This window comes from Nothobranchius furzeri, chromosome 12, assembly GCF_043380555.1.
Source record: "Nothobranchius furzeri strain GRZ-AD chromosome 12, NfurGRZ-RIMD1, whole genome shotgun sequence".
Classification (NCBI taxonomy): Eukaryota; Metazoa; Chordata; class Actinopteri; order Cyprinodontiformes; family Nothobranchiidae; genus Nothobranchius; species Nothobranchius furzeri.
This window is the reverse complement of record NC_091752.1, coordinates 48,828,720-48,845,728: the sequence shown is the minus strand read 5'-3', so window position 1 is coordinate 48,845,728 and position 17,009 is coordinate 48,828,720. Positions and strand designations below refer to the sequence as shown.

The following is a 17,009-nucleotide window of genomic DNA, read 5'->3' as shown; positions in this document are numbered from 1 at the left end:
AGCTGGGGTAACAAAAGCTCTTCCTTTATATTATGTATGAGCTTCTGGGACATGTTTGTGTTGTCAAAGATTGATTAGCTATAGCAGACATCTTGAACTAATTTGCCTCCAAAAGTGAACTAGCTGACGGATGTCAGTTGTGGGGCGGGATCTATGATTGTTGTTCAAACTGTCTCCGCATGCTATTGGACAACAAGCAACATGACGTACAGGAAAACTGGTGCTGTGTCTGCAGTAATGCGAGTGTTGTACCGATCTGTCTTTGTGAACAGAGAGCTGAGCCAGAAGGTGAAGCTCTCCAGTCAATCTATGCTCCAACCCTCACCTGGTCACGAGATTTGGGTAGTGACCAAAAGAACGAGATTTAAGCGGCCAAAGTTAGTTTTCTCCACAAGGTGTCTGGGTTCTCCCTTAGAGATAGGGTGAGAAGCTCCATCATCCGGGAGGGGCCCAGAATAGACCCGCTGCTCCTCTACATTGAGAGAAGCCAGTTGAGGTGGCTCGGGGATCTAGTTAGGATGCCTTCTGGATGCCTCCCGGGTGAGGTTTTTTGGGCATGTCCAATCGGGAGAAGACCTAAAGAAAGACCCAGGACATGCTGGAGGGACTATTTTCTCGGCTGGTGAGGGAACACCTTAGGATTCCCCTGGAGGAGCTGGTCCAAGTGGCTGTGGAAAGGGAAGTCGGGGCCTCCCTGCTTAGGCTACTGCCCTTGTGACCCTACCCTGGATAAGCAAAATGGAGTATAAATTTAAACAGAACTTCTCTCATGTAATAAAAAACTATAGTTCCATCACAGTTCAGTTCACCACAGCGACTGCTGTGATGCTCAGTCTTGTCTGTGTGCTTCAAACTTGATTTTGCTTCAGATTTTCTAAAAGAAAAGGCACAGAAAGCTTAAAAAACAATTTTCTTTTTTCTTCTTCACCATTGCTGCATTTTTCTCTCCGCCTTGGTGAACAGTGACAGGGTGCGGCGTTAGTCCTTTAGAGCAGCTACTTCCCTCCCACAGAAAACGGAGGCGACTGCTGAAATAAGCAGTTTAATTCCTTCTCATATAAAGTTTCTCTCTGACGCTTGAATATCTGGAGCTTTTTGCTTGTTCCTGCAGCACAAATACCCAGTTTGTGTGTCTTAGCCACTGATGGGCTCCAATGAATCAAAGCGTCTTTGGAGATATTTGACAATAGTATGTGTTGGCTCACATTGGTGGACACAAACATCAGCTTGAGCTTATTGCATCACTACTTTTTCCTCCCTCGCTTACTCTTTTGTAAATGAAGCAACGGCTACGCACGTAGAGAGGGGGAGCTGATTAAACCGTAATAGGGTCTCAGGAAAGAGATTATCATCCAGTCACTGTGAAGTAGGGAGGAGGATAAAGCATCTCCAAGGAGGAACACAAACACACATTGACAAGCCTGTATACACTCCCTGCTGCCACATGTCCACTCACAGGCCATTGCTTTCGGCCTTGTTCCTCCCTCCCACAGTGCAATTCTCACTCAAGCATCCGCAGTATCCATTTGGACCAAGAGGGATTGACTGAGGGGATGAAAGAGGCAGAGAACGGGGGAGTGGTGGAGGAGGAAGGGGTCGCATCGGGGTTTGGAGGGTATCCATGCATACAGAACCGTGAGTTCAGTCATCCAGGCCGAGCCCTAAGAATGAGCCTTACTCACTAGAACATGCACAATCCCTCGCTGCCCACTCTGGAGACCCCTCAGGCCCTGGAGTGTTTCATAGTTGGGCTGGCAACTTCACAAACAGCCTCTCAAACATCACATGAACGCTGCTTTGGCCTTCCTGATTGAGTACACTGTGTTCATGATGGCGGCTATTAAATTTCAGCACCAGCCGTCAAGCTTACTTTAGCCCAAAACTTGATTTAGTATTATTTCTGTGGGCTAATGAATCTCTTACTGGTGAGTACGCTGTAAAAAATGACAACCTCAAAAAGTTGTTTCAGTTTATTTTTCCTATTTCATCTAAGACTCCCTGTTAAGTTTTAATTGTCAAACTCAATTTTGTGTGTTTTGATATTGATATAGTGTTCAAAAGGTGGAGTTATTTGTTGTTGTCATGTTGTCATCGAAAGTGAGGAGGGCGGTCGTAGGAATAAGAACGTTGTGCCGTTTCACTCCACTGCACTAAATAAAGTTATAGTTCTCGCTAAATGCTCAGGAGGACTCAGCTCCTTGTGTTGTGTATGAGGCGTGAGTTAGCCAGCATTTTTCAGTCTCGTTAGCTTCCTGCTTCACCGTTTTCCTGTAATGGCATGACAGCTGCCATTTTGTTACACGAGCTCAAACAATTAATCCATTTGTTCAGTAAACATAAACTTTCAATTTGAATGGACAACCATACAAGTCTAACTCAAATTTTTAAGTTAACATTATGTAGAATTGTGTGTATGCTTAAAGAGCAAGTCAACCCCTGTCAGATTCTTACTCAACTCCCTCTTCATGTTTGAAAAATGCAACAAATGCTGTTGCCTTGCAGACCGAGAGGGCGGAGCCGCAAACCAATACACACACACGCAGGCTCACAACGACATTGTGACATCATAAGGACCAGTTTACATCATAGCATACCTCTTAGCCAATAGCAATGGCAGATTTAAATTCAAATGCAGTGCAGAGTTTTTACCTGACGACGGCACAACACTGACAGTTTTAGGCAGAATATTTAAATTTTAACTAAGATGCACTGAAGTGCCAAATTATTGACTACACGTGTCTGCAGCACAATTAGACACGCATTTATGTAGTTTATCAGCAAAAAAAAGTTGATTTGGGGGTGACTTGCTCTTTAACAAGACAAAATGGTTTTTCCACTTTGTAATCTAATAACATTTGTTGTTTTGACTCACAATATAATATTAAAACAAACCATAGTTATTATTTACGATATTTGTATAACTTGACACATAGAGTTGAAAGAAAGTGTTCATTTAAGTTGACATGACTCAAGTTTTTAAGGCAGCTGTTGAACTTTCCTTTTTAAGTTATTCTGGCCTACAGCTTATTGCAGTGTAGTATTGCATCGACAACGTACATCGGACATTCAAATTGCTACATAGATTTATTATTTATTTACTTCATTCTAATTTGGGGATTTATTTGTAAATATTTGAACATTTTATGAAGTTTTTTTTTATAAAAAAAATCCACGTTGTCTTTGAGTCAAATCATCTGAACTTACCAGATGAAACACTGTGTCTGTTTATCTAGTCCAAGTCTGTGTTCCAGTTAAACACAAAATAACCTTTTGACTGTATTTGGCTGTTTTATTTACTTCTACTTCTTTACCAAGGTTAGTACTTCCATCTACAACCAGGTGGATCATAAACTGATGATCTCTTCTTGAGGGGAATGTAAAAACTACAGTTAGAAAATGCCAATTTTCTTAGGTAATAATTACATAGTGAAATATAATTTGTAGGCATACAGCTTATATGGTTAATTGAAAAACAATTTCCCTGAAAATAGCTTAATTGAATGTGCCTTTAAGAGTAAAAATATTATTATAAGTTACTATTTACTGTTACAGCTACGAAAATGTCTGAAGTGATATTGCTACCCATCTTTCTCCAACATCGTTAAAAAGCTATTTTTCCTATTTGACTGAAAAAGGAGGAATTGTGGAAACTGATGATTTTCAAACAGTAAAATTAATCATAGTGTGAATTTTATCTCCCAAACAAAACTGCAGAGTCACGGCTTAGTCTGAGCAGGCCTTGTTTTATCTCTCCTTCTCGTAAAGTTTGTGTATAGGATGTCAAGCTAAAGGAGGAGGTCATCGTCCTCTAAATTAGCACACATCTAAAAGTCAAATGAGATCCCCAGGTGGTTGAACTGTATATGTTTGTGTCTGGGAACACTTTTTGAACTCTGCTGCTCTCAGCCTCAAACGCAGATGGCAACATGGCTTGCAGATGCATTGCTGTCAAGCCCTGTCTCTCAGGAGGAGGAGCGCGTTTATCAAGCCTTATGTCGTTTGGACGGGCTGCACTGGCGCAGTGGTTAGAGCTGTTGCCTTGGAGCAAGAAGGACCTGGGTTCGCTTCCTGGCTTGGGGTCTTTCTGCAAGAAGTTTGCATGTTCTCCCTGTGCATGCGTGGGTTCTCTCCAAGTACTTCGGATTCCTCCCACAGTCCAAAAACCGTCTGTCAAGTTGATTGGTCTATCCTTATGTGTGTGAGTGTGTGTGCATGGTTGTTTGTCCTGTGCGCCTCTGTGTCACCCTGCGATGGACTAGCAATCTGTCCAGGGTGTACCCTGCTTGTTTGCCCATTGACCGCTGGAGATAGGAACCAGTCACCTGTATTTGATATAGCGCCTTCTAGAGTCCTAGAACCCCCCAAGGTGCTTTACAACACACAGTCACACCCTGGTGCTGATGAGCTACAATGTAGCCACAGCTGCCCTGGGGCATACTGTCAGAGGCGAGGCTGCCGTACACAGACACCTTCAGTCCCTCCAACCACCACCAGAAGGCAAGGCCGGTTAAGTGTCTGGCCCAAGGACACAACAGCAGAATTTTCTACCGGTAACCGAGATCGATCCTACAAACCTCCGATTACTAAACGCCTCTACCTCCTGAGCCACTGCTGCCCCATGAAGATGTGATCCATTTGCGCTGGTATGTTTTAATGTGTTTGAGAAATAAACTACATGGGAACTGTTCCAGTGAGGTGGACGATGATCTTAAAATCTGGCCAAAACTAACATATGGTAGCATTTTAGCTGGTTTTTAACTCTGTTGCGTCCGACGGTGAGGCAATGAACAATATTAAAAGCTCCGAGGCATAGCAGTACTTTAGTAGTAATAAGATTGGTGATGTTTTGTTTAAAGGATTGGGGTTAGGGTTAGAGGTGGGTCACAATCTTATTTACTTAAAAGCAAATGTAGAACCGAGTCAAAGCCACCAGGCCCGGGTTTTAGTTTCTACATCAGATCTACAAACAGCACATTGAACTCCTATTTTAATCATTAGTCTGCTTGTTAAAAGCTTTATTGAGTTCAATTATTTTTAGCGTCTCAAATCAGTCGAATAATTTTTGAATAATTTTATGTCCTGTTGAGAATGCAGTCAGACAGGGAAAGAAAGGGTTCTCATGCACTGATGTACAGGCATGTTCCAAACATCACTCTTGAAGCCACAAAAGTAACTTTCTCTGGCTGCTAGAACAACCATACAGTGGTGCCTCCAGGTCATTTTATTAGGGGCGGCCAGATGAGGCCAGAGAAAAATTAGCAGGGTGGCACACCAGATTGGTCGGTGTCATAACTCTAGGAGAGTTTAGCCTGTGGCGATGCATTCCATGCTCCTTTATTTGATTTCATTAAAAAGCAATATTCATCCAACACACTCACCTCAATTTTGAAGAACACAAAATTTTCAAAATATGACATTTCGAACTGTTATGTAGAATGTTATTTCAAATTTACTGTAGAATTTTTAGAACACTTCAATTGCTAACTCTACAAATACTAGAGATTTAAAGAGCAAGTCACCCCCAAATCAACTGTTTTTTTGCTGGTAAACTATGCAAATGAGTGTCTAATCGTGCTGTAGACACGCGTAGTCAATAATTTGGCACTTTAGTGAATCTTGGTTAAAATATTCTGCCTAAAACTGTCAGTGTTGCGTCCTCTTCAGGTGAAAACTCTACACTGCATTTGAATTCAAATCTGCCATCTCTATTGGCTAAGAGGTACATTATGATGCAAGTGAGCCTGTGTGTGTGTGTGTATTGATTAGTGGCTCCACCCTCTCGGTCTGCCAGCCAACAGGATTAGTTGCACTTTTCAAACAGAAAGTGGGAGTGGAGTAAGACTCTGGTAGGAGGTGACTTGCTCTTTAAACTTTTTTTTTTTTTGAAAATGCTGAGCAGGAAAAACACAAATACTTTATTGAAATCTGATTATTTATTAATTGTATATGTTTTATTGGGTTTTGCATTTATGTCTGATTAAATGATATGCATTTATAGTTTGTGTGAACAATAATATGAGAGCATTGGTCTCCTCTGGTGCGGCCAGCAATTTTCTGGGGGAGGCCCCGGCTAAAGGTTGGATATAAATGCATGTTTAGATAAGTTCAAAACTGCTTCTTCTTCTTGTGTCTCTCACAGCCTTTAATGTTTTCTTGGGTTTTGTGGGTTTGTGTGTTTTTGTAGCAACACCACAGAGGCTGGGGGGACTTACATAAAGAAGTGCTGCAAAGGTTTCTGCATTGATATCCTGAAAAAAATTGCCAAGTATGTGAAGTTCACCTATGACCTCTACCTGGTGACTAACGGCAAGCACGGCAAGAAGATAAACAATGTCTGGAACGGGATGGTGGGAGAGGTGAGTCGCGCTCACAACAATTTAGAGACATTTGTCTAAAAAAAGTCTGCTTCTGCCAAATCCAAATAAACTTTTAATCACTCCAAAGCTCTCAGGCTTTGGCACCCACTGCCACTTCTATTGAGCAAATATGATTTACTGCTGCAGAAAACTGTTTTGCATATCTTTAACTACCAGCCTTAAATTGAAGGTAGGCTCAGAATTCAATTTTAGATGAATAAATATAACATTTGTCTTAATGTATGAAGAAAGAGTTCAATTATTGAGATAAAGGTACCTCCAAAAGCTACAGGTAGTTTGGCTCATAATCTGGAGAGAGAGAAAGGTTTTGGTTTCAGTTATTTGGTTTTAGGATACAATAGGGCTGGGCGATATGGACCAAAACTTATATCTCTACATTTTTGCTGAATTCCGATATACGATATATATCTCCTGTAAAATATTTACAAGTTAGCTCACTTCACGCTGTCTTGAGAAATCATAAACATAAATCAGTAGATTAAATGCATGAAAATGTATTGATTCTTGTCAAACTTTAACCTTAGTGCCTATTCTCTGGTACAGTTGTCTGTTAACACACACACACACACACACACACACACACACACACACACACACACACACACACACACACACACACACACACACACACAGGCACTTTTTAATTATATATTTATAATTAATCTAAAATTATTTAAATTTCATCTAGAGGTGGGTCAAAATGTATATTTCTTGTCCGGAGAAAAATAAATCTATCATGTTAAACTAAATTTGTGATGATGTAACTGAATCTACTGAAGATCACATGGGTCATGCACCGTGGAGTTATTAGATATTAGGGCAAACATGGCTGGAGTCTAACAGTATTGACTCATATCAACGATTACATTGTAATGACTCAGAGTCTCTGGTTCAGGGGCGGAACACACGTAGAAAAATAAAAAATAAAATACTTAGCACACACATTTAGGAACATATATACCTTAAATACTATATATATATTATTACTTAGATTAGCCATTTTTATATTTGCTTGTTTTTACGTTATTGTATTTTGCACAACTGTTGCTGTGAAGCTCGCACACAAGAATTTCACTCACATGTACTGTACCAGTGTACCTGCACATGTGACGTGACAATAAAAGTGATTTGATTTGATTTAATTTGCTTTGATTTGATTTGATTTGATTTGAACTATGAGTGGGCACAGGCCCACCCAGTTTGACAGAGTGCCCACTCACCAGGGGCAAGGCCAGGCAGTAGCTTGGTGTTGCTATGACAACACCAAGATGTGGCCAAGCAAGCAACTGCTTAGCAACCCCAGTTATGTTGTAACAACAATTAAAGTATAACATTATTACTTAAATGAATGAGCTCTTTTTTCACTGTGTAATAAAAAAACTAACTTTTATATCTGGTATTAATTTTAATCATATTATGAATAAGTTTTCCAGTTTGCTTGTTGGAGTTGTAATTTGGTATTTTATATTAAAAAAAAGCAAATTGGCACCTGCTTGCTGACACTAAGCAACTATTAACCTACTTCAGAAAAAATACTCCGATGCCACCCCTGCCACCCAGTGAGGTTCATGATTTATTTTTTCTCAGAAGCGTCCTCCTGCCCTGGACTTCTCACAGCTGAACCGGGCGTCTCCCGGAGTCTGCGGAGGACCGATATTGTCAGCGGTGTAAACTGAGAAAGGACTGGGTGTGAGGGGGAGACAGACGCGCAGTACGAAGCGGACATGCAAGGACCTTTTATCTGTTGCTTGTCCTCGCACTTACGTTAATCCGGTAAACGAATTGTTTCATACGGGTATCTCGTCGGGTCTGCTTTAGTCCTCTATGGCCATGTTATTTGGTTCTGTTCATTTTATTCTTGTTGTTATCTGGACCGGGGGTTCGGGTGGAAGATCCCGGAGGTGATGAGTCATCCGAACCGTGTCTGCGCATCGCTGTCCGTGGTCCTGAATAAGACAGAGCCCCAGAGAACCGGTGAGGAGAGGGGGTTTGGTCCGAGGTGTATGCTATTTAGTCGAGGTGTGTGTGTGCGCACGCGCCCTTGAATTGTGCTTGCTGATTATTCCCTGGTGGAGGGCACGGTTTCTGTGAATCATCTGATCTGATCTCTGGTTTAGCACCACCTCCTGCTGCATCCTGAGCTATCTGGAGCATGAAGAACAGTCAAAAATCCAGATTTTTGAAACATGAGGTGACCTCTGGCAAACTGCAGTCTTTTGGATCTTCAGCTCTTAGCTGATACCCTGCAGCTAGGACGCTGAGATGAGCACAGCAGCATGCCTGGCTTAGATTAGAACCTGTCCAAGGTCCTGAAAGTTCACACGAGAGAGTGTGCAGGTCTTGGCCCAGAGCAGGAGTCCAGCGTTGGTAACAGTCCTTAAAATTGAAATTTAACAGAAACCCATGGAATAAGTATCTAATATAATCTTCTATCACAGGATTATTTGTGGCTTGAGAGATTTTATTAAAACATGTAATTTTGACGTACACACGCGTGACACAAATCTCATATGAGCTTTGAAATTAATTAGGTCCATCCAGATTTTTCTAGGCCCACCCATTTGCTATGTTCTGGCTCCGCCACTGCTCTGGTTGCTCTTTTATGAGTATTATTTTCGGGCTACTGTCGCCATAACCCACGCCTTACAACCTCTTTAGTTTTTCAACAGAATCACTCGTAACAGAGTATTTACTAGCATAGGAAACCAGAGCAGAAAAAGCGGAACTACATTTCTCACCCGTTGAGTACACCTTCAAAATAAAATGTTAACCCTATAGTTTACTATTCAAACCCTTACAATATGGTTGAGGTAATTTGGCCACTGCGGCTATCCGTAGATGTTTCCTGATTACACAGATGAGGGAGGGGTTTGGCTTGTCTCCGCACAAGCAGGGTGGAAAAACAGAACCCCGTTGGCATTGAACGTCCCCAAATAATTAGAAACCAGAAACCCAAATACGAAGTTTAGAGCAGCACATTTACCCAGGTGCTCTCAGTATTAGCCGCTTAGAGACGGAGCAACATGTCTTAAAAGAAGCTAGAGCGACTGGCAAATCCTCAGCACTTATCCTGCTCGACTTATCGGCTGCATTTGACACTGTCAACCATGGCTTCCTTTTGTCCGCACTCTCTACCATGGGCATCACAGAGAAAGCACATGCCTGGTTTGAATCTTACCTCACAGGACGATCATTCAGCGTATCTTGGCTTGGACAGTCCTCTACCGTGCACCACCTTGCCACAGGAGTCCCCCAGGGCTCTGTATTAGGACCTCTTCTCTTTGCCATATACACCACCTCACTGGGTGAGAACATTCGATCACATGGCTTCTCCTACCACTGCTATGCAGACGACACCCAACTCTATCTGTCATTTCCACCGGACGACCACACTGTCTCAGCACGAATATCAAACTGTCTCTCTGACATCTCAAAATGGATGAAATCCCACCATCTCCAACTCAACCTCTCTAAAACTGAACTACTTGTCATCCCAGCAAAACCATCCATTCAGCACAATATCTCAATCCAGAATGACTTCCTATCTCTGGCTCCTTCAAAGGCAGTTCGAAATCTGGGTGTTGTGATTGATGAACACCTGACCTTTAAAGATCATGTTGCCTCTGTTGCCCGTTCATGCCGCTTTGCGCTGTACAACATACGTAAGATCAGACCATACCTAACACAACATGCCACCCAGCTCCTGGTGCAATCTACTGTCATCTCCCGCCTCGACTACTGCAATGCTCTTCTAACTGGTCTTCCAGGCTGTACTGTGAAACCTCTTCAAATGGTCCAGAACGCAGCGGCGCGTCTGGTCTTCAATCAGCCTAAAAGAGCACACGTCACCCCTCTGTTCATTGAGCTCCACTGGCTACCACTAGCAGCACGCATCAAATATCAAATTGCTAACACTAGCATACAAAGTCCGAGACGGTACGGCTCCCATCTACCTGAATCCTCTTGCAAAGGCTTACGTCTCGGCCCGGCCGCTCCGGTCATCACAGGATTGTTGGCTAGCAGTGCCTACACCACGCTCAGGACAATCCAGACTTTTCTCATGCATCATTCCACAAATGTGGAATGACCTTCCTAACACTACCAGAACTGCGGCTTCCTTTTCTATTTTCAAGAAACTCCTGAAGACCCTGCTCTTCAGAGAGCATCTTCTAAACTAGCACCTTGTCTGCACCCGTCCCTCCTCTCTACTGTCCACTCCTTGTTCCCTCCTCTCCATGACTGATGTCAATTGGTTGTTGTTACTATTGTTGTTAGCCTCAAGGGCAAAATGCCGATTATCACTTGTAAGTCGCTTTGGACAAAAGCGTCTGCTAAATACATAAACATAAACATGTCGCTAGCATAGTGGCTAGTCACTTGCATAGCAGTTTGTCCAGTTATATCGATATAAAATATCGATATATCACCCAGCCCTAGGATACACTATATCAGAGGTATTCAATTCTGGGCCTGCAGGCCAGTATTCAGTTCATTTTAGTTTTAACCCTGCTTCAACACATCCGGTTTCATTCAGCAGGTGATTGACAGGCTTCTGCAGAGCCTGATGAGCTGCTGCACAGGTGATTCAACCACTGAATCAAGCGTGTTGGAACAGAGAAACCACTGGAATTCACAACCCCTGCACTATATGAAAAGGCATTTAAAAAGAAAACATCTCCTGGTATTCAAATAGAAGTTATGTTGAAGAAAAGGTCAAATTATTTAAAGAATTTCTTTTCAAAGGGAAATACTGAAACTGATGTGTTCTGACAAAGCAGGTTTGAATTTTTAAACCATGTATCATCTTTACTTTCGTTTCTTTCTTTCTCCTACTGATCTCAATGGAGCACTATGTAAGAATTTTCCAACAAAATAATTCCCAAACAAATTTCCTTCTCTGCCCATGAATGAATCCTTCTGTGGACTTGGGACAGCAAAGTATCCCATAATGCATTGCGTTGCAAACTGTTATACTGCGGATAGCTGATAACTGTAATATTTAACATCAGAAATACAAATAAAGAATTATAAAGTTGTCTGTTATTGTAAATATTTATCTGTAACCCATGATATTTGCTATGTGCTTTTTTTTCAGACTTTTCATGATCCCTCACAATAGCTAACCCGCTATCAAAGTAAAAGCAGTGTTGCCTTCAAAAGCTCTGTTTTGAAGATAATAAATTGGTTTTCTTCATTTAACAGTGGGAAATGCTGTTTTGTTAATCAATTTTGTGGACTGAATAATAAACAAGTAATATGTATTAATTGTTATTTTGTTATTTAAGGGACAAACTAGACTTTTATTTCTATGTCAGGTCATTGTTTTGTAACTGTAGAGTACGGTTCTGTTCTAAATGTCATCCTCATCCTCCCTTACTTGGTAGAGCCAAATTCCTGCGGTACTTGCCAAGAACGTACTTGTCAAGTACACAAAAATGTACAAGTGTACTTGGGTATCGAGAAACGGCTTGAGTATTTCAGAACAAGGTAACAGCACAACGGCAAACAACCACACTTCCTCTAATGCCAGCGAAATATTCCCGTAATAAGTGCAGTAAGTGCTCCCTACTGTAAAACACCCAAGAGTGCTAACACCAGTATTTATCTACTTACCAACTTACTGCGTATGACTCGTCTTTGCTTGTCATTTAGAATATTTTGGTGCTGAACCGTAACTGGCAACAGCCATGAAACAGCTCAGAAAAAAGGGGCTTCAGTGACCAAATTTAACCACATAACGTCATCCTCACATACTGCACCTTTAAAGGGACTTTACGGAGTTTTGAATTTTTATGCTCGTGATTGCTCCCTCAGGCCAAAAGCGTAATGGCAGCTTCAATTGTAGGCTCGTGCATGAGGCGCGCATGCTGTACGTGAACACTCCTTAACGAAAATAACAGCTGAGACAGTCCCTTGTGTGTGTGTATGTGTGTGTGTGTGTGTGTGTGTGTGTGTGTGTGTGTGTGTGTGTGTGTGTGTGTGTGTGTGTGTGTGTGGCCCGTAGGACAGAGGACAGGAGAACGTGCAGCTAACTAATTAAATAATTTGGTTCTGTACCTTTCTCTTCAGCACAGCCGACAAAGGTTTATGATGGATCAGTCCTCCTGCATGCTCAGATCATTCCCTTCCCTTGCTTGAAAAATTGTTCCAAAATAAAAGTTGAACCCACATCTTTTTTATCTGTGAATTCAATGCCGTTCAGCGAGTCTCAAATAAAGATTTGGGCATCTTACTGTAAAAAAAAAAATTCCATTAATATAAAAAAAAGAAATTCTAAATAAACTATGTTCACATCTAGAATCAAACCCGGATCCTCTGCACGAAAGATCAACGTTGTACTAGGCAAGCTAAAGCACCAATGACATCTGTTGTACCTGTAGCATTTATATCCTTGATGACAGCTGAAGCAACGTTCAAAGAACGGTTCAGAGGGCTATGCCTGAGCGTGAACGCGCATGAAGCAGCCTGCTCGACCCGAGCAGCTCTCTTTTTCTGTGATTTTACAGAAAAACAGGCAATCACAGTAAAAATGCCAGGGCTCATTCTACAGGACCAGGGCATTGCAGGAGAATGTATGAAGAATAAATTTATTATTTCTATACATGTTTTGGTTGTCAAACTTCCATAATGCCCCTTTAACATAGAGTTTATGTACTCCAAGTTTCTGCTCTTTCTGCATTTGGCCATCATGAGTTTTCATGCCGGTGCTGGTTTGAGTTTTGATTCCAATTTTAAATCTCAGAATAAAACTTTAATTCAAGAATTAGATTCAATGTAAAATATTTAGATTATAGTCTCCAAATGTAGAGTTTACTCTTAAAGTACCCGGGTTCCTGAAAACACCAACTGAAATTTGTAAAAACTGAACAAGCAGGCAATTCTAATGTAACTCGACAGTTTCACTAATCAAAAGGTTTTTTTGTCTCCTTGATCCCATTTCTCCTTCTCCCATCTCCATCACCTCCAACAAAAGGTGGTTTATAAGAAAGCCGTCATGGCCGTCGGATCCCTGACGATCAACGAGGAACGCTCCGAGGTGATCGATTTCTCTGTCCCGTTCGTGGAGACCGGGATCAGTGTCATGGTCTCACGTAGCAACGGAACTGTCTCGCCATCGGCTTTCCTTGGTAACTGTTATCAAATGCAGATTAGTGTGGAACGACATGCCTTATGTGTGGAAATTGTTGACACAGATTATTACTATTCTATGTTCTGTTACCTGAGGGACAAGGGTGCATGCTGTCCAAAGAACCTTGGACATTCCCGTTATGTCATCTCAGTCGTTCATGGATGCAGTAAATCTTCAGTTCCTGCACAAAGAGCATGTCGCTAAGTAAACTAATTCACCTACAGGAGGAAAACAGGCATCTCTGCAAGCTATTCCATGAAAGTGAATCAGACAACCACACAGGCATGTTGCATGCAGTTAGTGCTGTGAAAGTGGTAATTACGAGGGCTTAGCGGGAAAAACCTATAATGGTGGCTTGCCAGCAGACGTCCACAAGATCCCTCAGTGTGCTGCCCTGTGCCAGCAGTGCTCCCTCATACATTAAAGCAGAGTTTAATCTCTGCAGTGTTGTTGGGAGCTCAGAGGGAGGACAGGAATGCTGACACAGTGACTTCCTACACCATACCACGACTTGCATAAAGCCGAACGAAAAAATCTTCCAGGGGGCTTCTGTTGAGGCTCTGAGCGTACAGGAAATGGCTTTTTGCTGTGTTTCTTCACATTGATTAGTTTTTAAATGTGGAAAAAAGGATTCAGAAAAATAATGGTAATGCTACAAACTCTTTGTCTACCAGAGCCATTCAGCGCATCTGTCTGGGTGATGATGTTTGTGATGCTGCTGCTGGTGACCGCAATGGCTGTCTTCATGTTTGAGTACATCAGTCCGCTTGGATTCAACCGAAATCTGGCACAGGGAAAAGGTGAGCATGGACATGAACACACTAGTAGCACTCAAGCCCAGATGAGGTGATGTTGGAGGTAAATTATTGGGTTAAAGCTTCATGGGCAAATCTGCCCAACAAGCTAACATATGTTTTCATGCAGCGTAACGATGTTCTAACATACTATAGCTACGACTATGTAAAAAAATCGATGAAGTGGCATTTGTCTACATAACTCAGCCAATAAAACGGCTCGGTCCGAAACAAACGATCGGACCATTTAGCTGTCTCAGCGAACCACTGCTCTTCCACGTTTACCTGGATCCTCCATTCGGTGCACACTCAAGCATTTTACAGCAGAACCCCACTGGTGTGAGGTTCTCCGCTCAATATCAGAGGAGGAGAAACAGCCGGCTGCTACAGTTTCAACTTTAGGACAAACCACCAGAGTCCCAAAAAGAAAAACACCATTTGAAGTTGCACACACACAAGTTTGGACATAGAAAACGACTCATTTACTGTGGCGATGCCAAGGATGAATACGTGAGCAAAGGGGTGATAGCTGACAGATGAGTTGCATGACCGTGTCTGAAAGCTATTGCAGTATTAATATTTTCTATAACAAAGTCAAAATCTGAGTCAAATTTAAGAAATGTTTATTTTCTGTATTGTTTGCCGACCATTTAGACCAACACTTATTTGGGTTTGTAAAACACACTGAAAACCAACTCTTCATGTCGACATCGACCTGCCTAATCCATGGAAAAGCATTTTTCTAAACTTCTCCATTTGTGCCATGTCGTTAATGCTTCTCTCAGATCCCCACGGACCTTCATTTACCATGGGCAAGGCTGTGTGGCTGCTCTGGGGTTTGGTCTTTAACAACTCTGTGCCCGTGCAAAACCCAAAAGGAACAACCAGTAAGTTCATCGTATCGGTGTGGGCCTTCTTCGCTGTCATCTTCCTGGCCTCCTACACTGCTAACCTGGCCGCCTTCATGATTCAGGAGGAGTTTGTGGATCAAGTCACTGGTCTTTCAGACAACAAGGTAGGAACAAGCAAATGGTAGAGCTTTACTGTAACAGAACTTTTGGTTTTGGCAAAAGACCACCAATAGTTCTCACATTTTCCCATTTTTTGTGCAGTTAGTCCCAGATTTATTAGATTATATCCAAATTTCTAACGTTGTCTTCCTATAAACCTTCAATTGTTTAAGCCTACAGGATGATGGCTTGTTATACCGAAAAAGCTGAAGGCTAAAACAAAGCAGATTTTTTAAAAACATCAATTAAATTGCAAAGTCCCTTTGTAATTCTACCATTACTACAATGTTTAACCTAATCATATATTTTAAATATTTTTCTAAATTTGACCGAGTTAAACTTTTTGAAAGTCAGAAAGCAGGAAAAAGCTTGATCTCATTCACATAGTTTGCAGTAAAAAAAAAAAAACTTTTCCACTGCAGTTTTATAACTGACTACACAAACAATATATTTTGTTTAACTCATTTAAGTATTAACATAAAGGTAAAAACTTAAAGAATGAAGCGAGATTGACACCCTATGGTCAAATTTGGTTACTGCAGCCAATTTTTATAAACAAAAGGTGACTTTCTGACTGCTGTTCCGTGAATTTCATGGCTGTGGCCAGTTATGGATCAGCGCCAGAAGATTTAAATGACAAAAAAGATGAGTCATATAAAATTGAGACATAGAGAAATACTATTTATAATATGGTGTTAGCCTTCATGGGTGTTTTACGGTAGAGAGCACTTACTATACTTATCACAGCAATGAGCCACCCTACATTAGAGGATGTGTGGTTGTTTGCCATCCTGCTGTTAGCTTGTTGTTATAGTTCTGAACGACTCATTAAAGGAAGTAAAACACCATGATTGAGTCATTATTACTTCACATATACATTTCACTGTAATATCGAGTTGCTGGTAATTGAAAAAGTAGCTTGAAATATTTTTAGAGCTCACTATTTGCTTCCAGTTCACTGTTAGCATTGTTAGCTCAATGTTAGCCTCTAGCAAAAATATACCGTGACTTCATAGGGGTACAAGAAATAACTTCTGGGTCACTCCTGTTTTCTGACTTTGGTGCTTTTGCCTGCCAGTGTCAAATTACAAATGATGGCACTGCAGCTCAAGGCAGACATTGCAACCTCACAAACTCACTGATTGTAAACAGTAACTATGGTTTTCATTCTAAGTGTTTTTAGAACAGGATGAAAACCATGACTGGCTATGGGGTAAGACAGGTTTACGCAGCACCGGGATGGATGTGAATGAGATGAACCAGTTTTTTGCCAGATTTGATGTGCGTGATTTTACACATGAACACAACAAACTTAAATCGGCACTTGCCTCTGATTAGGTTGAGAATGCATGCCCAGAGATTAGCTTTAGGGTTGGAGACGTCCAGCAGCAGTTTAGTCAGCTAAAGCCTAACAAGGCAGCAGGCCTTGATGGTGTCCATCCATGCACCCTTAAAGTTTGTGCAGAGCAGCTTGCAGCTGTCTTTGACCACATTTTCATGTTGCCCTTGTCTGCTGCTAAAATACCTGTAATGTGGAAAACTTCTTGTCTTGTGCCTATCCCTAAGAAAACAGGCGTCAGCTGTTCGTTTTCAAATCTTAGGCCTATTGCGTTGGCATCACACATAATGAAATGTTTTGAGAGAGTCGTCCTTAAATGCCTAAGAGAACAGGTTGTTTCCTTCCAAGACCCCCTTCAGT

General features: G+C 41.6%; 1 protein-coding gene across 2 annotated transcripts in view; it reads left to right on the top strand.

Annotated features, from left to right (window-relative positions):
* grin2aa (glutamate receptor, ionotropic, N-methyl D-aspartate 2A, a) overlaps window positions 1-17,009 on the top strand; it is a 267,809-nt gene that overhangs the window by 217,259 nt on the left and 33,541 nt on the right. For both annotated transcript variants that reach the window (XM_054750460.2, XM_015945976.3), the window contains exons 7-10: window positions 6,185-6,356; window positions 13,351-13,504; window positions 14,181-14,306; window positions 15,086-15,315. In XM_054750460.2, the coding sequence (XP_054606435.2) occupies window positions 6,185-6,356; window positions 13,351-13,504; window positions 14,181-14,306; window positions 15,086-15,315 (682 nt within the window). The remainder of the gene's footprint in view (window positions 1-6,184; window positions 6,357-13,350; window positions 13,505-14,180; window positions 14,307-15,085; window positions 15,316-17,009) is intronic.